General features: G+C 38.3%; 1 protein-coding gene across 3 annotated transcripts in view; it reads left to right on the top strand.

The window, feature by feature from the left end:
• EPHA6 (EPH receptor A6) overlaps positions 1-22483 on the top strand; it is a 365847-nt gene that overhangs the window by 63885 nt on the left and 279479 nt on the right. Inside the window, exon 3 of one of the 3 annotated variants that reach the window (XM_041480224.1) lies at positions 21557-22220. In XM_041480224.1, the coding sequence (XP_041336158.1) occupies positions 21557-22220 (664 nt within the window). Of the gene's footprint in view, positions 1-21556; positions 22221-22483 lie in introns of those variants that run through there. The other 2 variants (XM_041480226.1, XM_041480225.1) reach the window with 2 other exon arrangements.

The raw sequence follows: 22483 nt of genomic DNA, 5'->3' as shown, positions 1-22483 counted from the left end.
TATATTCTTACTTCTCCTGTACAGGGAAAAATGTGTGTTTTCCCTGAAAATTGCTACAGAAAGGGAGATGGCAATAAGAGATAGGATTTTGCTATTCCTGTGGGATGTATTGAGAATCAACAGTCAGGCACTGCAAATCTGTTCCCTGGTGGTTATGGCAGAGGGCAAAATGGCACTGCTGGACTTTTAGTGTGATTCTCCACTCCTCCCTGGTGCAATTTAACTGGATATTGATACAGGTTGTTAGGGATCTTACACAGCTGATGAGAGGAAAGGAGTGTTTTTATTCTTGGTTATCACAAAACATCAGCTATGAATGTGTATTTAATATTAACTACAGAGAGACCAGCAGGCTCTTTAGGTCCCTAAGAGGTAAAGGCAACACAGGAGATATCAGTAGATTGAATAGGCCTGGGGATGTTTATTGGAATAACTTGCAGCTATTTTGGAGTGTCTTGGCCTCTGGAAGAGGGTCACTGTGTGCACACTGCATATTAAAGCTGGGAAAATTTTTCAGGGAAAAATGTGTGTTTTCCCTGAAAATTGCTACAGAAAGGGAGATGGCAATAAGAGATAGGATTTTGCTATTCCTGTGGGATGTATTGAGAATCAACAGTCAGGCACTGCAAATCTGTTCCCTGGTGGTTATGGCAGAGGGCAAAATGGCACTGCTGGACTTTTAGTGTGATTCTCCACTCCTCCCTGGTGCAATTTAACTGGATATTGATACAGGTTGTTAGGGATCCTACACAGATGATGAGAGGAAAGGAGTGTTTTTATTCTTGGTTATCACAAAACATCAGCTATGAATGTGTATTTAATATTAACTACAGAGAGACCAGCAGGCTCTTTAGGTCCCTAAGAGGTAAAGGCAGCATAGGAGATATCGGTAGATTGAATAGGCCTGGGGATGTTTATTGGAATAACTTGCAGCTATTTTGGAGTGTCTTGGCCTCTGGAAGAGGGTCACTGTGTGCACACTGCATATTAAAAAGGGCCTGTGGAAAGGTTTGATTTTTGACTCTGAAAACTCTGCCTGGTAGATATCTGGGGAATTGTTCAGATCACAGAATATCCTGAGCTGGGAGGGAGCCACAAGGATCATCGAGTCCAGCTCCTGGCCCTGCACAGGACAGCCCAGGAATCACACCCTGTGCCTGAGGGCATTGTCCAAACACTGCTTGAGCTCTGCCAGGCTGGTGCACAATGTGCAAGGGCCATTCCCTCACTATGCAAGTACAGTAGAACATTGTCTAAGATTATTAATAGACAATAATGGCTCCATCATATACCAGTGCCTGGCCTTTTCCCTGGACACTTCATTTACCCATTTACTAGCTTCTTGGGGTATAGAAATTATGAACTGCCTTTTAAGCTGATTTGAAGAAGCTGATTGTATTTCTGATTGATAAGGGGAGAATTTGCTGTCCTGGAAAATCCATGAAGCAGGTTAGACAATTAGCAGCCCAGCTGAAAGGCACCAGGAAAAGGGGCTGAAGCAATGATGTGTAAGGACCAGCTGGGAACTGGAGTGGGGCTCGTTCAGCTCCTCTCTGCCTCAAGAGGAAAAGCCTCAGGAGACCCAGTTGCAGCAGGAAAGTGACCATGGGACTGTGACAGTGGAATTTTAATTGCACAGCAGTTTTTCCCTGTCAAGCTCTAAACCATGTGTCAGGGGGAGTTAGTTGGATACCCATCCCCAGGGATGAGCTGAGAGAGGCTCCAGGCATCTTCTGTATTTGCTGTATATTTGCTTTTATATCTGCTGGGTAGATAAGGTGGTACTAGACACCTTCCAGATGTCCCTTTTTTTTTTGCTTTTTTTTTCTACTCCCCTTCTCTCTGTCTCCACGTAGCCACTGCTTTTCTGCATCATGGTGAACTTCCTAAAAAGTAGAAAAAGTGTTGCTCAGTGTACTGTTGTAGGCTGTAAAGAGGGGACAACTGTATTATATTTAAAAAGTACTGTTTACTGTGATGAATAAACTGCTGGAGACTTGCTGAAGTCATGCTGACTAAGGCCTTTTAGCCAAGCAAAAAAGGCAATTTTCATCTGTAAAACTAGATATTGATAAATATATTTCATTCTGGACTGTAGACTTGCATGTGTGCAAAGCTGGATCCTAGTGTATTAAACTGAAAATTAAGGGGGAACATGTTCTGTAACCTTCTTGTTTTGCAGTACTAATTCTGGATTTTGAGTAACAAGATGATAGCAGTTCAATTTTAGAATGAGGGAAAGGTAGCTTTGACAGTGTTTTATGAGCTGTTTGCTTGTAGTTGTGGTTATTTTAGTGCAAAGAAATCAATCACAAGGCACTGCTAATTGCACCTTTTTAAAACTTCATTGCATTTATAAAGTGCAGCTTGAAATACCTTCTGTCATTAATACTGAAATAAAATTAGCTAGCTAAAATGAGATTTCTCTGAACCCCTATCAGCTGTAGAGTGTACCACATGTGTTTCCTTGGGGGGAGTGTGTTTACTCAAGTATTTGACCACTCAGTTCTTAAGTGTCAGAAGAACCAAAGGGATTTGTTTTGTTCTTGTTTTTTAAACTTGTTTTGAGCAGATTTGCTTTTAAACCATGAGCTTCTCTCTCCTGTTTTATCTCCAACATGTTTACTTTTAAAATGTTACCAGAATAAACCATCATTTAGTCCTAAACAGTAACTCTATTCCATAACTCCTTAGCAAATAACATAAACTCCTAAAAAGCACTATGTTGTTTTTGGTGGTTTTTTTGTTTTGGCTTTTGGTTTTTTTGGGGGGAAGGATATCCAGATGATTTCAGCAGGCATGTGACATAACAAATACTTGGGTTAAAAGTGTGTTTCACACATTCTTCCCTATCCCAAATTACTTGTACTATTAACTCCTATTATGGTTTGCAGTATTTTTGTTGGATATAATTCTTTCTATGTGATAAATCACTATTGACTTGTAATGGTAATGAAAACTCTTGAAGTAGGATTTCAATAACTAAAAGGAAATGGCTCTAGATTTATTTCCTAAGGGTCTCCCTTGTGGATTTAGCTGTACTGGGGAATAAGAAATGCAAATAATGGATTTCTGTAACCATTTTACAATTTGACTGTCATTGCTAAAGACATATTTGGGTTTTCATTACTTACAAAATCTCCATAATTGGAGGAAGTAATTCCAGAATCAGTAGCTCTCTGTTAGCAGCAGCAGCTGAAGATGATTACTGGGGAGTAGAAAGATGTGAAATGGAGCAGAGAAATTCAAACAGCCATTGAGAAATTCTATTTGTGGCTCATCTTTCCTTTTATATTCTGTTCAGGAACATTTATTTTAATAAAGGTGCGGTACAAACATTTTGTCATTCTGTGGAGCTGTGGTTGATGCCTTACTTTGTAATATAAATCCTACACTAAATGTACCTTGAAAGTCCTATTTGTGTTTTGCCACTGGAAAGTACCTTTTGAACGGACTAGAAATAAATAAGTGGCTGACATATGAAGGTATTTTTGTTTAAAATGAACAGTAAGGAACAAATATACTTACTCCTGATATTGGAGACTATTTTACTTGTGGGAGGGATGCAGGAGGTAAGAGACAAGCTATGGCCAGCAATTGAAATAAAATGTTTGTATTTTAATAAATACATCTTTGAAGAGTAAGGCACAGTTGTGAACTGCTTCTCCACAAAAGATTTTTTTTTAAAAAAAAGTTATTATTAAGGATTGTAATCTTTGTCATGACTGTGTATGGGTCATGAAGCTGGGCATGAGCTGACCACACTGCTTTTGTTAACACAGTAAAAGAACTAATAAAAGAGTAGTCTTTAGTGAAAGCTTTATGACTGAAGACAGAGTTGTGGGACAAGCACCACTTGATGAACACTGGGAAACTATTGCTCCATAAAAAAAATTCTGGTTTGTTTTCTGGTTTTCCACTTGAGTGGTAGAAAAATCAATGAAACTATCTGTATTTTATCTGCTTGGATTGTTACAGCAGTCCCAAAGCTACTTTGAATATGGGTTTTCTTTTTAATTTAAAGCAAAACCTACAAATACTGAAAAATACTTTGGCCTCATATTGTCAAAGGCAGAGTTTGGTTTGCTGAGGGACTTGGAACATTTCTGCTTGAGCAAATTCTGCTCAAGTTTTGAGTTGAGCTTCACCACCCTTTGGAGATCTTCACTTGGAACTTCTGAAAACCTCTCTGAAAGTATGAATATTATCTCAGACTAATATGAGACTTTAGAACACTGCTGTTATTGTGTTTTTGTAATTTTATGCACAAATGCATATTTTGATATGCCCTGAGGTGTAATGGCTTATTTAAATCACGTGCTGTACATTTTCATGCTGACTGCTGTCACAGCAGTTCCCTCAGCATCCCATCAATTTCAGAATGTACTAAACTTCATCTGCTTCTCTTGCCCAGTTATTTAGCTTATAATTAAATTCTATACATATATAAAACTGGAATATGAGAAAAAAGCTTTGGTAGTACTATCAAAGCTTAACAATAAAATTAAAGTATCTTAAATATTTGATCATCTGTGTTGCATAACTTGCTGCGTGGAGGAAGTCATTAATGCCAGGTTGTGAATGCAGATGAAACATGTAATTCTGTAAAAGGCTTTATTAATCAGTAAGGCACATTCCAAATTAATTGCATTGTTAGATCACACCATAGTTGCCAGCTCTACTAAGCAGCCTTATCTTTGTGGCTGTGAGAAATGCAGAATATTCTTCACCAAGGCTAATAAAATAGGATCCCCATTATGAGTCAGAAATTAATTAACATAAGAAAAGTCTGATGAATTTGGAAGGAAGTCTTATTTTCTTCAAAAAATAAAGGGAAAACAGACTTTCAGAAATAAAAGGCAAACTCAGAATGGTGTTGGCTTTGAGACTGTAGGGTGTTTTTATTTGGAGGAGGTGCATGCACAATATTATATCAAGACAGACGCCCATAAGTGCAGAAGGATATGTCTATCTGTAGTGATTAAACTTAAGTACTGAATTTAGCACTTAGATTAAACTTAAGTACTGAATTCATGTCTTCTGATTCTCAGATTTGCTGTTTGTTTTTGTGATATCTATGCTTAAGAAACATTGCAGATATCAGTAGATATAGTAGATATCGGTGAGCCTGACATGCCTAAATAGTCTAATATTTCTTTGAAAAACACCCCTAAGTATACATTTCTTGGATTTTTCTGGCTTTCCTGTTACTCTTGCATTTGTTTTCTGTCTTTTAGTGCAGTGGTTTTGAATTTCTGTTACTTGAAATCCTCACATTTGAAGACTCCATCTTTGTCTCACAGTTTTTACAAAACTTGAGCAAATTTTGTTTTTTCTTTAGTAATGAAAAATTTAAACTGCAAGAATGGTATAAGAACTAACATTTATTTGTATGTTTCTTGGATTTTAAAAGTTTCTTAAACCTGGTGATTTTGATCTTTACAAGTTGCAGTGCAGAGAGCACCATAATTTTGAATTGGGGGGAAATGTAGGTGAAAACCCAGGTAGATTCTGTGGGTGTTGAACACTAAAGAACATTTCTGTGAATTCACTTTTGAGAGACATATTTTTCTTTGTAGTCATAAGGAATATCTGTAGGTATACACTGACAGCCCTGTGGCCCAGGCAATTCCATTACAAATAAGAGTGGTAAATAATGATTTTTAACAGTGAGATGATTTTTTTCCTCTCAGTATGTTTTACATATGAATAAAGAATTTTTACTAAAAGACTGAACTGAAAAATATAACTTTTATTTAAAAGTATCTTTGCCTTTTTCCCAGTCTGCATCAGAATACTGATGCCTCTGTTTAGTTTTATTATGCAGAATATCAATTGCAGTTTTCTTACACTGTCAGAATTTAAATTACCAGAGGTCTGCAAGATTAGCCCTGCCTGGTGTGCTGAAGTTCAGTGTGCTCTATTTGGATGGCCTGCCTTAAATTTACATTTTTATAGGCACGCTTCTATTATGGAAAGTAAGTAATGTTAATTTCTAAGGAGGGGTAGAAAAAAAAATAGTAATCTTGTAATAAAATCTGTGATTGAGCTTGTGGAGCTCAGGGTGTGCAGCCACAGGGCCCACAGAACAGAGCCGCAGTGCTCTTGTCACTAACCTTCCTCCTCACCTTCACAGATGGAGCTCAGCAAGTTAAAAACCCCCCAAACTTTATTACCCGTGCCCAGCAGAGTAAAGGTTGTTTTTCTTTCTCTGGCATTATTAATGACTTTCAGCTGACTGCATTTTAATTAAAAACACCGGGTAGCCTCTCTTGGCTCAGCACAGGGCAGTGCTGGCTTTCAGCATCTGCGGGCACTGCCAGTGCAGCCAGAGTGAGGGCCCTGTGTCCTCCACTATTTGTATTTGGTTTTTTGGGTTTTTTTTGCCGAGGGGGATAATGTCAGACACCACTGGGAAGCTCTTACAGACATAAATTCTGGAACTTTTTGAGAACTGAGGGTAGAAAATGGGCAAGAATTTGCTGCTGAAACAAGCGCTGTGTTTAATCCTTGGAATTCAGAAATCCTTGTTCAAATGTTTGTTCACCCTAACTGTGCCTTTTTGGACAAATGCATGCCAGCTATTTTCACCCTTATCCACAGTGAAATGCTGCAGGAAATGCTATTTATCATTTAATGTAGCTTTTCTTAACTTTGTGTGCATGGAGAGGCCTAGAAACTTTGTATTCTGACACCCATGCCCAGAATGGCCACAGCTGCATGGTGCAAAACATGTTAGAGACAGGGAAGGCAAAAGCAGCAGTTATATAAATATGAAAATATTAATTAGTTCTAGGTACATTACATGCTTGTTTAAGCCACCTCTGGCCAGGAACTTGGTTATGAGGATTCTAGAAAACAAAAATGTGGTGGAATGTGCTCTTTTGCACAGAAGAATAGGGACAGAAGGAAGGAATGGATCAGACTTCCTTTCTTTCCCACTATGCCAGGAGAACAACTCTGAATTAGACCATCCATTTTAGGTTGTATTTGCTGTTTTTCTAAAGAGTTTTTTTTCTGGAAATATAGCAAAAATGTGGTGGAGTGTGCTCTTTTGCACAGAAGAATAAGGACAGAAGGACGTTAATGGATCAGACTTGTTTTTACTTCCCATTATGACTGGAGAACAACTCTGAATTACACCATCCATTTTAGGTTGTATTTGCTGTTTTTCTAAAGAGTTTTTTTTCTGGAAATATACATGGGAATACCATAACAATACAATGTGGGCAGGATGTTCCTGGGACTGTTGTTCACTGCTATTCATCTTTGCTTTACCAGGTAGATGAGGGCAGAATTGGAAAAACATGAGATTTGGCTTTGCATTTATCAATTTTTCCCATCCAGCCAAATCAAGGCTCTTTTATTCTGTTTTCCCTGTTCCTTTTTTTTTTTTTTTTTTTTTTTCCTTCCTCCCCTTGTTTGGTATTCTGGTGTCCCTGTTCCTTTCTTTTTTTTTTTTCTTCCTCCCCTTGTTTGTCTCTCCTCTTTTCCTCTCAAACTTTACTGTGGTTTCAGGTTGTAATTTTGGTTTGGCAGGGAATCCTGAGAAAATTTTTTGAAGATAACAACTTGGGGAGTATTCTGGATTAGTGGCCCTACCCAGTTCTTAAATTTCTCAGTGACTCTCTCAGTGGTCGCTGCTTGGAATAGGATATTGAAGCAGCTGGGGCTTCTCATTCACTGTTTCTGCCTTTTTTCCACCCTCCAACCCCACAGTTATTTTACTTTTTCTTCTATAATTATATGAAGAAGAAAATAGTTAGACTGAACAAACCTCTCAAAGATTAAAATACTGTTGTGTAATACACTTTGCATTTGGTGTAAAGAAACTTTAATGGCATAAATGTTCTTATGAAAAAGGTTAAAAATGGGTGAGTGGCCTAGATTTATATTTTTATTGCTACTGTGATTTTCTTAAGACTTTGTTTGGGCTGAATCCTGCCTTACCAATATTACCAGAGATTACTGAAGCGCTTTATTTCTTTTAAACATAACTGCCATTTTAAAATAAAATGTTGCAAGTAAGCAAGGCTTGATATTAAAAGCTAAAAGAGCAGGCCCATGGGTCTCAGTTTGTGTTAAATATTGCATGCAGTGCTATCGATTTGTGACACTATAGCATAGTTGTTGGTGTTCTGGTATAGCTTTTCAGCAAAACAGCAATTTTCAAGGCCAAGTATTCTTTGGGAAAATAAATTACAGGAAAAAGCAGGAATCTGTACAGTTTCTAACATAACTTTATTTGACAGCATCATTTAAAATAGCATAACTTTACATAGCTACATCACTTGGTTCTAAGTACCTGCTCATTTCAGCAAGACAAGTCCTGGCAACAGAAAAAGCCCACAAAAAGAGTTTCTGCACACCAGAGCTTATAAGATTACTTTCTAGATCACCTGCTGAAGTTTAAATGATGTTTTGTGAAGCTGTGGGAGAAAAAAAGCATGGGTAAAGGCAAAATGAAGACTTAAGTCCTTGATTTCAAAGATGCCAGAAATGCAGCTCCCAATAAAATAGGGGTTTTTCTGCTCATTTTAGCCCTTCTTTTATTTAAGCTTCCAGCCAGAGCCTCTGAATCACCTGAGCTGACTCAAGAGCTGTTGCTTTATGTACAAGAGATTCATGTATTTATTTTACTCTTAGATTCACTACATGTTTAGCACACCATGGTTTTTTTCTTGGCAGAAAAATGTTTGGGTATAGCAGATACTCTCCCCTATCAGATAAAAACTGCTTTAAGTGACTTTCATCTGAAATTTTTGGTACTTTTTTTCGTCTTTTCCAGTCTTGGGTCAAGTGCCTCTCCTGCATATATGAAGTTGACACAGGAATATGCACATAGGGCAAAGAATCAGTAAATATGTGAAATTATAGTGAGGATTTGTGTTGAATTTAAATGAATGTTTTCTACAAAAAGTTAGATTTAAAGATCTCAATTCATGGGTAAAACTTTATTTCACCTGTGAAGGGAACAAAAATACTAGACCCTACTCTTGAAGTGTTTAAATTCTTCACGTGTGTTTGTGATTTTGTCAGCTTGAGGCTTTAGTATAATTTTCCTTTTTCTGTTTCAGTAGCACAAGTGTTACATCAAAGCTGACAGTTCATTCTGTGCCTGTCTTTTGTTTTGGTTACTGATCTCATGGTTTTGTGTTTACAATGCTAAGATTAAGTATTTCTTGCTGTGCCAGAACAATGAGCAGTGCAGCAACTCATCAGAGCATGAAAAAACTGATTGCTGTCAACTGTGCTGCTCTTCCTCCCACATCAAAATCACTGGTTGTCCCAAAAACTCCATCTGATGCTTCTAATCTGCAGCAACTTTGAAAGATCAATTTGAGCATGCCTAGATTACCTGAGCTAACTGGCCTTTGTGAAAAGTCACCTGGTTATTTTCAGAAACCAGTATTGAATAGTGGGACTGCAATAAAAGTGCGGATTGTGAGGCTCTGTGACTTGTGCTGTTACACCCATTTTATTGCTTTCCTGTTGTTGGTGGCAAAGATTAATGAAACTTTTATAAAGTTGGATAGAAACGAGAAGGGAAGTACATTAAACTACCCCAGCTTGCTGCACACTAATTATTGTGTCAGATCTCATTAGGGAGCGGATGCACACAGCAGACTCCGCTTGCTTATTTTAACACGTCTGCTTCAAGAAAGGATTCTGCAAATTGGAGAAGGGTTTGCGGGTCAATATTCTACATATGTCAATTTACAAAAGACATTTTTTGCTTCTAACTATCCTTCATCTCATGTTTCAGCGGAAGACCAGAATAATTAGGGAAGAATTTTACTGTGTTTGGGGCAATGGTGGGTGGGAGAGGACTTGAATTCAGCACACTGTGGTCTAGGCAAGTTCTTATTTCTGCTGGCATGTAATTTCAGTAAAAGTGATCATGAGGCTTATTAGCTGATAATAGAATTTCATGGGTTTTCATATGCAAGCCTCTCAAATGTGATAAATAAGGGCAGAAATCTTGAGAGGTGTTTTCATGAGAGTCAAAGCTTTGTATTGAAAAACAGGTACGTAAGAAAAATGTGCCCTTCATGAGGCTGCACATAACAAATGCAATGGAGCAAAAATAATACAACTATTTGTACATGAAATTCATAGAAACTGTTTGTTTCAGTCAGTCATACCATGCTCACTGTCTGTCTACTCCAACCCACATGGTTGGAATTGATGAAGAGGACAAAAATGTGGTTAAGGAATGAGTGATAGATCTGTGATGTCTGTGATTATAGGGTTCTTTTCTGTCTTCTGTGGGCTGTGTCTTCCTTCTTGGGCAGCCTCACTTGCTTGCTCATTTGTATGGAACCATGGATCCTGCAGCTTCTTCATTTCTCACAGGCTCCAGTTTTTCTCTCCAGAATAATCAGGGTTAGGAGGAGGATCATGTGTTCCAAGATTTTGCCCCAAATACAAAAATGTGAAAGAGTGAAAGCTTTGAAGGTTGCAAGGTCATGTCATAAAAAGGGAGAAGTGTTGCTCCTGATTACTTTTCCATTTCGTTGTTAACAGGGAGTTGCAGAACTCAGATTTCTGATTTCGTCAGAGGCTAATAAAAAAAAAAAAATCAGGGAATTGGGAGTATTGTGTTTCTCCATCATTAACATTCTGCAGTATCAAAGAAGTCATTTATAAATGTCAGCAAACTACAAAATGGTTATCATATATTGAATCATTTGATTACAACAGTTTATATCTGTGTGATAAATATTTTGCCTTTAAAAAATGGTAGTTAGATGTAATCATTGCTGTGGTCCCCAGAACAGTTGTTGAACAGAGAGAGGAGTAGGAAGATTAAAACTGAATGTGAAGTTGGCTTCTTCCTCCCTTTTCCTGGAGTTTTGGTTCTTGTCTAGCCTCCTAATTTTACAGGCTTGACATTCTCTTCATAACCCTCAAAGCTGAATTGTGCTGCCATCTTCCCTGGCCCTATGAATACTCCAACATTTGCATTTGAGAAAACTGGGAGGTCTCTTAAAAGCATGATTTTAATAGCCAGAAACCCTCTTAAAGAGTAGTTGTTTCCTAGCAGAAATGTATCACATTCTACAGAAAAGAGGCTGAAGATTTTTAGTAATGTTCTTTAACTATGATTTGCTTTTGGTGTTTTTTTCAATGATATCAAATCAACTTTTATGAAAGCTTTTTTGTGTTTCGTACTTAGACCAGAAAGTCATGGGACTATTTTAAATATATATGTGAAGAGCTTTAGTGATGTAGCGCTGTTTGGTTTAAAAAAAAACAAACCAGCTTATGCTGTCCATCAAAAAAATATCCTGTGAGGACACATGCCAAGAAACCTTTCTCTTTTTACTGCTCTGACATGACAAACATGGATGGCTTTTCCTTTAAAAGGACATCCTGCTGGTAGGTGATATATTAACTAGAGGCACTGGACCAACATCTCAACAATTGTGTTCAGCTGTAACTTAATAAAGCATTGCTCTCTTAGGGTCAAGTTGGTTGTGACAACAGAGAAAGTTCTGTAAGATAAATGTGCAAAGTGTAATCTTTTGGTAAATTACAGAAGAACCTGGCATCTAATTTGACCTCTAGCTGACATTCCATGACCACCCCCTGCCAGCTGCAGTGATTTTTATCTGCAGTAGGTTCCAAATAAAGCTCTAGCTTTCCGTTGGGTGAAAAAAGTCTTATTGTACTTAAACACTGAAGTCAGGTATAGCTGTTGCACTTGCAGTATCTGGAAAATAAAAGGATAATTATTATCAATTCCAAAAGGTAAAAAAAATAAAAGAAAAACATATTAAGCCAAGAATAAATGAAGCTAAAAATTGTCAGCATCTATTTAGGTACCTCCTTGATCAGGACATGCCCCAAGCACAGTGTGTCCACATGGTGCATGTTGCTTTGTGTTATGAACAAGGTCCTTTTGGGAAGCCAGAGCTTGTTCTACATATCTTGGGGAAATTGTGGTGTTCTAAGAAAACTGTGAACTGAAAATAGAACAAGCAAATGTATAAATCTCTCCACAACTCAATAGGTTGTTTTCCTTCAGAAACCTGAACAGCAGACCTTTGAAATAAATGTACTTACTGAAGCTCTCCATGTCTTGTCATAAGAAGTTCTTTGTTAAATACCTTTTAGCTGTTTTCTAATTTGGGTGAACCTAAACGGATTGCAAACCTGCCTAAGATATCCTGGCCTGCCTACCAAATAAACTGCAATATAGTCAAATTAAATTTTCTCCTTTCTCCCGTTAGCTCTGCCAGAAGTTGATTCACAAAATTACTTTTGATGTAGCTGAAAATATGAGTAATGAGGTAAGGGAGGTTGAAAGAGCATGGGAGTTATTATTGTAGTTCACATCTTTTCTTTTCACACACAGGACCATGTAGAAATGAGATGTCTGAGAGTTTGTTTTGATGATGCACTCCTCTACTGTGGTGAGTGGAGTGGGTTTAATGCCAGCTTATTTATAGTATAGGATAATTAAGAGCTTGATGCTCCCTCCATTTGTGCTCTCAGAAATGGGAGGAAAGGAAGGAGCACTGGGGAAGGGTAGCAAGTTATTTTCTTCCAGGACACTTTAACAAGTATGACTGAGCCAGAGTTCCCTGAGGAGACAGTGCTACTTTACAAGTCCTCAGTAAATAAGTAATTACATAGGAAGGATGAACAACCTGATATACTGGAAAACACTGGTAATTGTTTTACTTTCCTTTCTCTTCCCTTTTGTTTTTTCCTCTGTTCCTGCCTTGGAGTTCACAGACTGTAGATAAAGTTCATATGGATAATTTTTGTTGGTTTTTTTTTTTTTTCTTTAAGAATACTGTAGGCTTCTCATTTTTTATTTATTCATTTCTCAGCACATTTTGAACACTTTAAGGGTGTTTGCAACCTGTAATAGAAGTTATTCCTTAGAGTTGTTTTGGCATGGCTCTGTTTAACCTAGAAAATGAGTAAGGTTGTAATGCATGTAGCTGAAATACACAAGCCTGTGAATTTACATGCAAATAAACTGAGCTGCTACTGATGTTGTTATTCAGTTTGCTCCACTTGTAATAATTGGTTCTTCTGTTCACCTCTCAAATTTTATTTCCAGGGGTTTTAGGCTCAGTTAAATGGCAGGATATAGTAGCATTGCTTTTGGCTTTCACTGGAGTATATCAATATGATCCCTTGCAAGTTTGTGCCTTTAATTAGTCACATAGCTCTAATCTTGGTTTTCCCCCTTTTGATCCTCTGCCTGGAAGGGATGAGTATCTTGAGAAATAACCAAGTCATGAATTTGTTATTTGTAGGTAGCGATAATGCTTGTTAGGATGGTGGGAGGCTGGAGGTGATTTATGAGAGGTGCAAGTGTTCAGTTCTCCAGCAGCAGTTGGGTCACAGGTATTCCAGCCAGATGTGTGCTGCAGGAATGGGCTCCACTTCACCAGGCAGCACAACAGCTGGAGGGGAATGGAGAGTGGTTCTGAAGGAACCCATTAGTAAATGCTCAAAGGAAGAGGTGTGCTGCAGGGGAGCTTTGCAGTGTCATCAGTTCAGCTCCTGTGGCTAGTGTCAGATCAGGGCATCCACACTGATACAGCTCCTGACACACAGCATGCTGGTAAAAATCACTGATCTGTCGCTTCACCTTCCTCTTAATACCTTTAGTTTTGCTTCCTTGGTTTTATGTCTTAGGCTGAATTAATGTGTTAGTGTTTATAAAGCACTCCACAGATGAAAAGCCTTACATAGCTGCTTTGTGTAATTATTATTTTTAATTGTTTCCATTTGTATAATTTCAATTAGAATCACTAATGGACTAGTACGAACTCAGTAAGTAGAAAAGGCGGGATTTTTTCCTTCTTTTTTTAAAAGGAAATAGATATTAGAAAAAACTGGGTAGAGATGGAAGAAGTGGACAGATACTCTTCTGGGTTTCAGTTCATCCATATTAACCTCATTGCTTGCTAATTGCAAGAATTTAAATATGCCAATGCCCACATGAAAAACAAAACCCTCTGAGATCCACTGCTTTTCAGTGGGAAAACCCGGAGCTTGAGAAGGTATTTATAAAATTTCTGCCATCAGTGGTACTGAAATGATTTTTTTCCCCCAGAGTGACTAGTCAGGAAATGAGAATGGGAAACTCTGAGTCATAGCCCTCTTTGTGGGTGCACATAGCCAGGACCACTGGTGTGCTGGGATTCTGTGCCATTCACGAAAACTCCATTGTTGGAATGGTAAAGGCAAAAAAATCTTGCTGCTGCATGGGAATTTCAAATATCAGAATTGTAGATTCAAGGTAGGGAAAGCAAGTAAAACAGAACTGATAGTTGGAAATTTGTGCATTCAACTTATTTGTGATGTGATGCAATGCACAGTTTCTGAGGAGTTCAAGTGGTAAAAGCAGTCATTTGACTCAGTATGTGCATTATATCATGGGGCAAACAAGGTCAGCTCTCAAACTGAGGGCTGAGAAAATCTACCAAATATCTGTGCCTTCCCTAAAGTTGTTCTGGCTTCCCAGCTGGCCAGCCTAATTGGCAGGGTTAAAGTTCATGGGAAGTGCAGGTCTGCCAGGAGGAGAGTTTATGGCCCAGCTTGGCTACCAAGGGGCTCGGTGCAGTCAGAGCCAGTGCAGTGGTGATGTGACAGCCCAGGGCTGCTCACAAACACCTGAATAGGATTAACAGGCAAACTCTGAACTTGTAGAAATGTCTAAACTAGAAGTGTAGAACTTGCTCAGGGTTTGTTATTTGGGTTTGTGGTTTTGTTTTTTGTTTTTTTTTCTTAAAGCTTTCACTGTTTTTCTAAATACCTGGGGACACACAAACATTATCTGTGCTATTTTGGAGATCCAGCAAGGTCCCCCAGGCCACATAGCTGATGCAGCCAGCTATTGTGCAGCATTACCTAAGTACCCAGTGGCTTCACTGAGCAGTGTTGTAGCATTCTGCTCCAGTTACTCCAAGTGTACAAGGTGCCGGAAGAGGCAGAACCAGGATTGCTGCAGCTCCCCATATTTAGGAAATAAAGCAACACAGCAGCAAATAAGTCTTCTACTATTAAACAGCTAATTCTTGATGGAGCTTGATTGGATTATACCTACAGTTTAAGTTATTTTGTAGTTGTAATTTATTTCTCAATCTTTTTTTTTTCCTTATTCCAATTAAAAGGAAGTATAAGCATTAACACTTATGTATTTTAAGTCATGATATATCTCACTAATCATATTTACTAATTTACTACTACATTTAATAATGTAGGGACAGGACAGGGGGGAATGGCTTTAAATGGAAAGAGGGCAGGTATAGTTTAGGTATTAGGAGGAAATTATTTCCTGTCAGGGTGGTTAGGAACCAGAACAGGTTGCCCAGAGAAGTTGTGGGTGCTGCAACCTGGCATAGTGGAAGGAGTCCCTGCCCATGGATGATCTTTAAGTCCCTTTCAACCCAAGGCAGTCTGTGGTTCTGTTGAGTGACCAAACTTGATCCTTTCATCCACACATCTGTTATTCCACAGCAGACCCCTGTGTTTCAACATGTGTGTGTGGATGTTTAGAGCAGTCATATCCTTCAGCTGTTCCTGGTTAATGCCATAAATCTCACTCAGCCAAGTGAAGGTTGCTGGGCTCTTGTTCCCCTTGCCCTGCCAGCATCAGCATTATCAGCATTATTCTGTGTTTTATCACAGCAGACTCTGCAGCTGCTGGCAGCCAAAATCACAACTATTGTGATTAGCCAGACCCAGCTCTGTTCTAGTGGAAGATGCCTGTAAAACCACTGGGTTATGTATTTTTTATTATTATTTCTTTTGTAAGACAGAGGCCAGCAGAGAAGGTCTCTGTCACAGGTCCCAGGGACAGTGCACTGCTGGATTTTTGAAGGGCACACAGCAGGGTTGAGTGTTATGAGCTGTAGTATCTCGGAAATGTGTAGACTTTATGCTCTCAATTTCCATTCTCTGAATACATTGGGAGTTTTGCATTACAAAGGGATGAGATGCCCCTGGAAAGGTGATCAGCAGCACTTTTCACAACTGAATTGTGGCATCTCTCATCACCTGCTGAGGTTTTACTAGTGGGTCTCATTTAAAAAGCATCACACACCATCCTTGCAGATCCTTGGTGCAAGTCATTGAGTCTTTTATAGTCAATAATGCATTCAGGGAAACAATGGTCTTGTTCCAGAGTGCTGGGGGGGAAAGTATTTTATGTAGAAGTGGCTGGTTTCAATGATATTTCAGTTTATAATAAACAGCCTTCATATGTATGCATATGTGTCTGGATTCTTTTGAGTTTTCTTCCCATTTTTCTGTACATTTCTTTTCTGAATGTACTTTTTCATTATCTGTTACAGAAAGAATTATGTATTATTCTCTCAGCCTTCTGTTTTATACTTTCTCTGCCCTGCCCAGACAGTATGAACATCATTCTATATGTAACTTTTTCATTTGTGCATTATCATGCTCCTGTCTAAATTCTGGTCAGTCAAATAAACAGATTGCCTCACTAGCCTGAGCCCTACATCAGAGTAGGTATTTTGAGACGTAAATATGTTTCTTATCATCTTGATCTTTTCTAGTAGATGCACAAAATTCTTTGTTCAAGACCTCTGATGCCCTTTCCTTCTGAAACAGTCCCGGTTCACTCTCCAAGGCTGGAGCAGGGCTGTCTTATTTTGCCTGCTGATCCCAAAGTCCTATGCTGGCTAATCCCCAAGTGAGAGTCAATTGTTTCATGTATCTGAAGCTGGTCTCGCTTGAATTCCAGGGTTCATCCCCCAAATCTCACCAAATCCAGGTCTTGCTTGCCTGTAGAAAACATTTGTATGAACCAGAAGAGTTTTCAGAGCAGAGCTGGATCACCTGGAGCAGCTCATCTCTCAGTTGTTCAGTGCTTCATGTAAATAACAGAAAAGCAGCTCACTTTTGCATTTCTATTTTGAGTGCATTAACAACTTTCTCTCCTGTGTTCTCTTGTTTATATTGCCCTAACTATTCTTTATTTATTCAATTCTGATTTTATTTCCTTTTAATCATGTTTACTTCCACAGAGTTTGAGGGGTTTGCCCTCTTACTCTCATATTCTGTGCCTGAATAGAAAACAGATGTCACAATTTCCTCTAGTCTTGCATTGTGATTGTCATTTTAGTTCTATAGAGCTAATAAAATTGTGCTACATATCACTATTCATTCCCTAAACAACTTTAAACCACCTCAGCTTTAAATGTAAGAACATAAGTAGTTCAGTTGCTGTTCTATTTTGTCAGCTATGTCAACTTGTACTTGCTAAGACATAAACAAATAGCTGGGGAATTTTGCTGTTTTCTGCTTTTTTCAAATAGGTGTATTTTGGGAGTTCAATGTTATCACTCATCTTTGGGGTCTGAGCACCTGTTTTCACATACAGAACTGTAGATCTTAGGAAAAATGAAGGCAAAGAAAAATGAGTTAGTGGGAAAGGGGAAAAATATTACCTTGATACCTTTAACTTAGAGCAATTTTGCAGCTCTTTTAAATATTCTTTAGTCTTGCTGTTTTCAATGTCATCATAAATGCCAACTGCGCCTTGAAATGTTCATTTCCTAAGCACATTACTTTGAGATAAGTTTTTTTTTCTTCAGTTCTGTTATGTAGTGTGTAGCTGGTTTTGCCTGAATGTCACTACAGCAGCAAGGTGTGTGAATGTGCATTGTCAGATGGCAGCTGCATGCCAAGTGCAAGTCCTCCTCTGGTGTTTCCTCATTTGGGCCTTTCTGATCTCATTCTGTGAACATCATCTCACTGGAGATTAACATAAGGGAATTTTGGAAAACTTTTAAAACTCTCTTTATTTTAACTGTTCTGCTTGTTTCCATGGAAATGGGAATCTATAAGATTGTCAGGAGTGAAGAGCTGAGTGTGTTCTATATGTGTAGATTTCATTAGATGACTCCCAGCTGAGATCTGGGATGACCTAAATAAGTAGTAAACCATTTAGTGGGGTAGAAAAAAAAGACCAATTCAACAAAAACACTATATGCATTCTTTTTGTCCTCATTGGATGTGGTAAGAAAGAAAAGGCTTATTTAACTCTTTTGGGGTACATGAGTTGCATGGATGCATTTGCAGCTTTCTTCAGACTTTTTCAGGATAGTAGCAGTTCTGTACAACAAACACAGTCCATCCCTTTGATAGGATGGACTTTTTAACTGTGACCTGAACTCTCTCAAGTGGATGTTTGTGGGCAATGAGGGATACGTATGTCAGAAAATTGTATTTCTGCAGTTCAGGTTCACTGAATTTTCAAATGTCAGCCTATGTTTGCGTGTAAGAAATAGCTGACAGTTCCATTTCTGAAATCACCTCACTCGCAGAAGCCAAGAGAGTAAACCACATCTCTCTGGCATGAACCTTATATATTTGTTCCTCAGTTTAGAATGGAAACCTTCCCCTTGTTGCCAGGTAAGAATAAAACTTATCACCACTGAGAATTTGCCTTAACAGTTGTGTCTTCTTAGCAGATAGTAAAACGCAGAATGGCTGAAATCAACAGGTTTTGCTCCCTAGTTTCCCATCTCATGTTATTTTCAGGCACTACTTCTTCAGTTCTCTGCATGGAAAGCCAGTGTTTTGCTCAACAAGTGGTTTGTGTAGAATATTTTACCCAGGTGTGCCATTGTGTGCCTGATACCTGAATGTGTTCATGTGAAGTCAGCCACAACCTTCTCCTGTCCGGGGGTGAGCTCAGATACACTGGTTAGGAATGTGCAGGTGCAGAATCCTTCATCTTTATAGAATTATCCTGAGAGTAAAATGATAAGGATTTCTTGCTTAGAATACAAATTTTGCTTCATTTTTAAGAGAAGATGTTTTCTTCCATAAACTGGTAAGTGAGGGCATTGGTTACTTATGCCTATGTCCCTTCTTTTTTCTTAAAATGAGGAAAAATATCAATAAAGAATCGTGAGGTGTGCAGGATTCTAAAATTGCCATTCCAGGTTACCAAACTGCTGCTGGGCTCAGTGCCTCAATAACTTATCTGAGATTAAGAACCCAATATTAATCCATCAATCAGTGTGACAGCTTGTGGGAGAGGTGTCTTTCACTACATGTGAAGTTTACCTTGATATCAGCTCATTAGGAAGTAGATCTTTTCAACTGCTTGATATATCTATCCTTATTTATTGGAACAGCTTTCAGTAGTGATGTCTACTAAAAGGTTCTTGCTGTTTTTTCTTAAATTTCCAGTGTTTTGTTTTAAAATAGAATTAAAAAATTGGAATCCATGAAAAGAGATTTCAGTATTATATAGCTTCAAGTTACATGATTTTCTCTTAGCAGTGTTCTCTGTAGATCTTTCAGATATTAATGAAATTTAAAAATGAGGGGTAGTAAAGTAGTTTATAGAGGTATGGAAACAGCTGAGACTTTATCTAAATAAAATCCCAGTGTGGTTTGTAGCCTAATCTCATATTTTGTATTTGGATGTAATGAGTAATCTTGTAATCTTCTCTCTATCAATCTTCAAATTCTATGATCTTGTATTTTAGTGATTTACTCCTCCTTCATGCTGCATGTAAAATGTAAGCACTTAGCCATGCTGGTTTTTATTCCATTTTTCAACTAGAATTTTGAAGTTTTCCCTCCAAATAATGCTTTTAACATGCTTTTCCATAAGTCCTGCAACTCTAGGTGTGAGAATTAGCTTTATGCTGCTGCTGCTTCCATCAACTTTAGCAGAGGTTTTCATCATTTGAAAGAACTGTAATCAAAAAGTTTTGAAGGTAAAGCAGCACCTTGGGATGGGTGAAGTTTGCCAGCTTGTTTAAGCCAGACAACTCGTGGCAGCTTTTGTGGGTGTCAGGTCAGGGATTTTTGTGGGAGTCACCATATTCCTGTGCAGACATCACCAGTGAGATGCTTCTGGTTCATCTGATTTTGAAGTTTTGCACAACTTAAACTTGATTTAATGAGAATTAAATTTGATTAAAAATGAGAAAAAAATTTATTAAATGAGAAGTATAATGTGAAATACGTCCAAAAGAATACCTGTGTGTGTTTGATAAATTTTGGGATTTTTTGTTGACTGCACTGAATTCAATTGCTGCCTTTCCTGACTGTTTTTATCAGATGAGAAATGCAACTGTAAGGCAAAATGAAAAGTAGGTTGTATTTCATGCAGGGAGACTGTGTCCACTATCACAGAGTGAGTTCTGTCAGACTTTTTGGTCACTGAAAGTGACATTTTGGGGTGGTGGAACTCACCTTGTTTCCACTCCGTATCTAGGACTGGTACCTAAGAGCACATTCTGTATCTGGAACCATACCTCACTGCATGGCCCAGTGCAATGGCTGGGTTGAGATGTCCAAAGTTAACCTTTTTCCAAGTATTTTATATGTATGATATTTAGACTACTATCTCTATTAAAATTTTTTGCAGATTTTAAACATTTTTCTTGCCCAAAGGAAAATTCCTCTAAAATGGGAGATCTCAGCAGGCTATCTGGGAGCACAGTGGAAAGGCACAGGCACAAAGCATGAGAGATCTGCTTTGAGTGGACTAAAGCCCTGTCCATGTTTGATCAATCCATTTTGTTTTATTCTTTGAAATCACTTATTGAAGTGCTGAGCCTTTACTTTCCTACAGAAGTAACAGATTTGTACTATTAACTTCATGGTTAACAGCTAACTTTAGGGCTTTAATTTCTTAGTTCAAATTGAGATATTGATTCAGAGTGAACATATAAATATATCTGAGGAGAATTCCCTGGTAAGAGGAGGATATTTTGGATATTTTTTCCTTAATAATTTTAAGAGGTGGGTATCATATTGAAGCTTTTAAATTAAGCTGGCCTATGCCAGTTTGGAAAGCTCTTCTATATTTTATAAACAGCACTATTTTTTTTTTAAAACAACCAACTACTTTTTAATTCTGTTTGGTATGCTGGAGTTGTTTGGTGGTTTTTTTAGTTCTTTTTTTCTTTTTGAGACCTCTCTGGGGCATCTCATCTTCCTTTTAGTGTGACTTTAATGTTGGTTGGTTTTAGTTCTTATTTTGAGGTTTTATCCTGCTGCTTCTACCCCAATGGATCAGTACATCTAAAAGCTAAGCTAAAACGTCTGGTGGGATACATTATTTTTGAATGCAGAACTATAAATAGTTCCGTGTTTTGATAAAAAAATATCTCTAGTGATCTATGGATATCATGACTGCTCAGTAGAAAGTTGATTCAGTTATACTGAAGCTATTTTTGGGATGTTGGTAATCTTTTGGAGTAGCAGATTATATAATAATCATTTGGTGAGCCTTTCATATAAGGTATATGTAGAGATGTATATCTATAAAATATAAACATGGCCTGTATTGTCCTTCTTTGCCAGGCTCCAGTCATTTTTTAATGTTTTTATAAATAGGAATTTATTGTAGTTTCTGAAATCAGACTTCTGTGATGTTCTGTAGTTATCTTCTTTTAACTACTGGCTTTCCACTAAACTTGATGTAATTATTCGTAATTAAGCCGTAGTCGCATATACATGGGGCACGTGTGTGTGTGGATGCATAATACATATTTTTCCTGTTTTGCAAACATTTTTATTTTCTTTTCAGTGGGATGCCATAACTGAAATGGACGAACACAACCGTCCCATCCACACTTACCAGGTGTGCAACGTGATGGAACCCAACCAGAACAACTGGCTGCAAACCAACTGGGTCTCCCGCGACGCCGCGCAGAAAATCTACGTGGAGATGAAGTTCACCCTGAGGGACTGCAACAGCATTCCCTGGGTGCTGGGGACCTGCAAGGAAACGTTCAATCTCTACTACATGGAGTCAGATGAGCCTCATGGAGTAAAATTCAAGCCAAACCAGTACACCAAAATTGATACCATAGCTGCTGACGAGAGCTTTACCCAGATGGACTTGGGTGACCGCATCCTCAAGCTCAACACGGAAGTTCGTGAAGTTGGGCCCATCAACAAGAAGGGATTTTATCTTGCTTTCCAGGACATTGGAGCGTGCATTGCTTTGGTGTCAGTCCGTGTCTATTATAAGAAATGCCCGTTCACAGTCCGTAATTTGGCCATGTTTCCTGACACCATTCCAAGGGTGGATTCTTCCTCGCTGGTGGAAGTACGGGGCTCCTGTGTGAAGAGCGCTGAGGAACGTGACACCCCAAAATTGTATTGTGGGGCAGATGGGGATTGGCTGGTGCCTCTGGGACGATGCATCTGCAGTGTGGGATATGAAGAGCTGGAGGGATCCTGTCATGGTAAGAAAACATTGTTCAATTTTTCTTTTTTTTTTTAATTTTTAAGAGAAGTCATATGCTGTCATATTCTCTTCCACTGTCCATAACAGTTTTGAAATTACTGGTGAATAAGGTGCTTTTTTCTGTAGTAATGGTTGTGAACAATGATATCACAGTGGCTGCTGAGGCTGTCTGCTGCAATTCAACATTGGCTTTATGGAGAGAGAGTCTGTACCCATCCTTTACAAAAATGACTCTGCTATTTTGCTCAAGAATTTCTCAGA

The sequence above is a fragment of the Pyrgilauda ruficollis genome, unplaced genomic scaffold, assembly GCF_017590135.1.
Source record: "Pyrgilauda ruficollis isolate IOZ18807 unplaced genomic scaffold, ASM1759013v1 scaffold50, whole genome shotgun sequence".
In the NCBI taxonomy this organism is placed as follows: Eukaryota; Metazoa; Chordata; class Aves; order Passeriformes; family Passeridae; genus Pyrgilauda; species Pyrgilauda ruficollis.
Note: the sequence above shows the minus strand (reverse complement) of the source record. Positions and strands in the feature narration are given on the sequence as shown.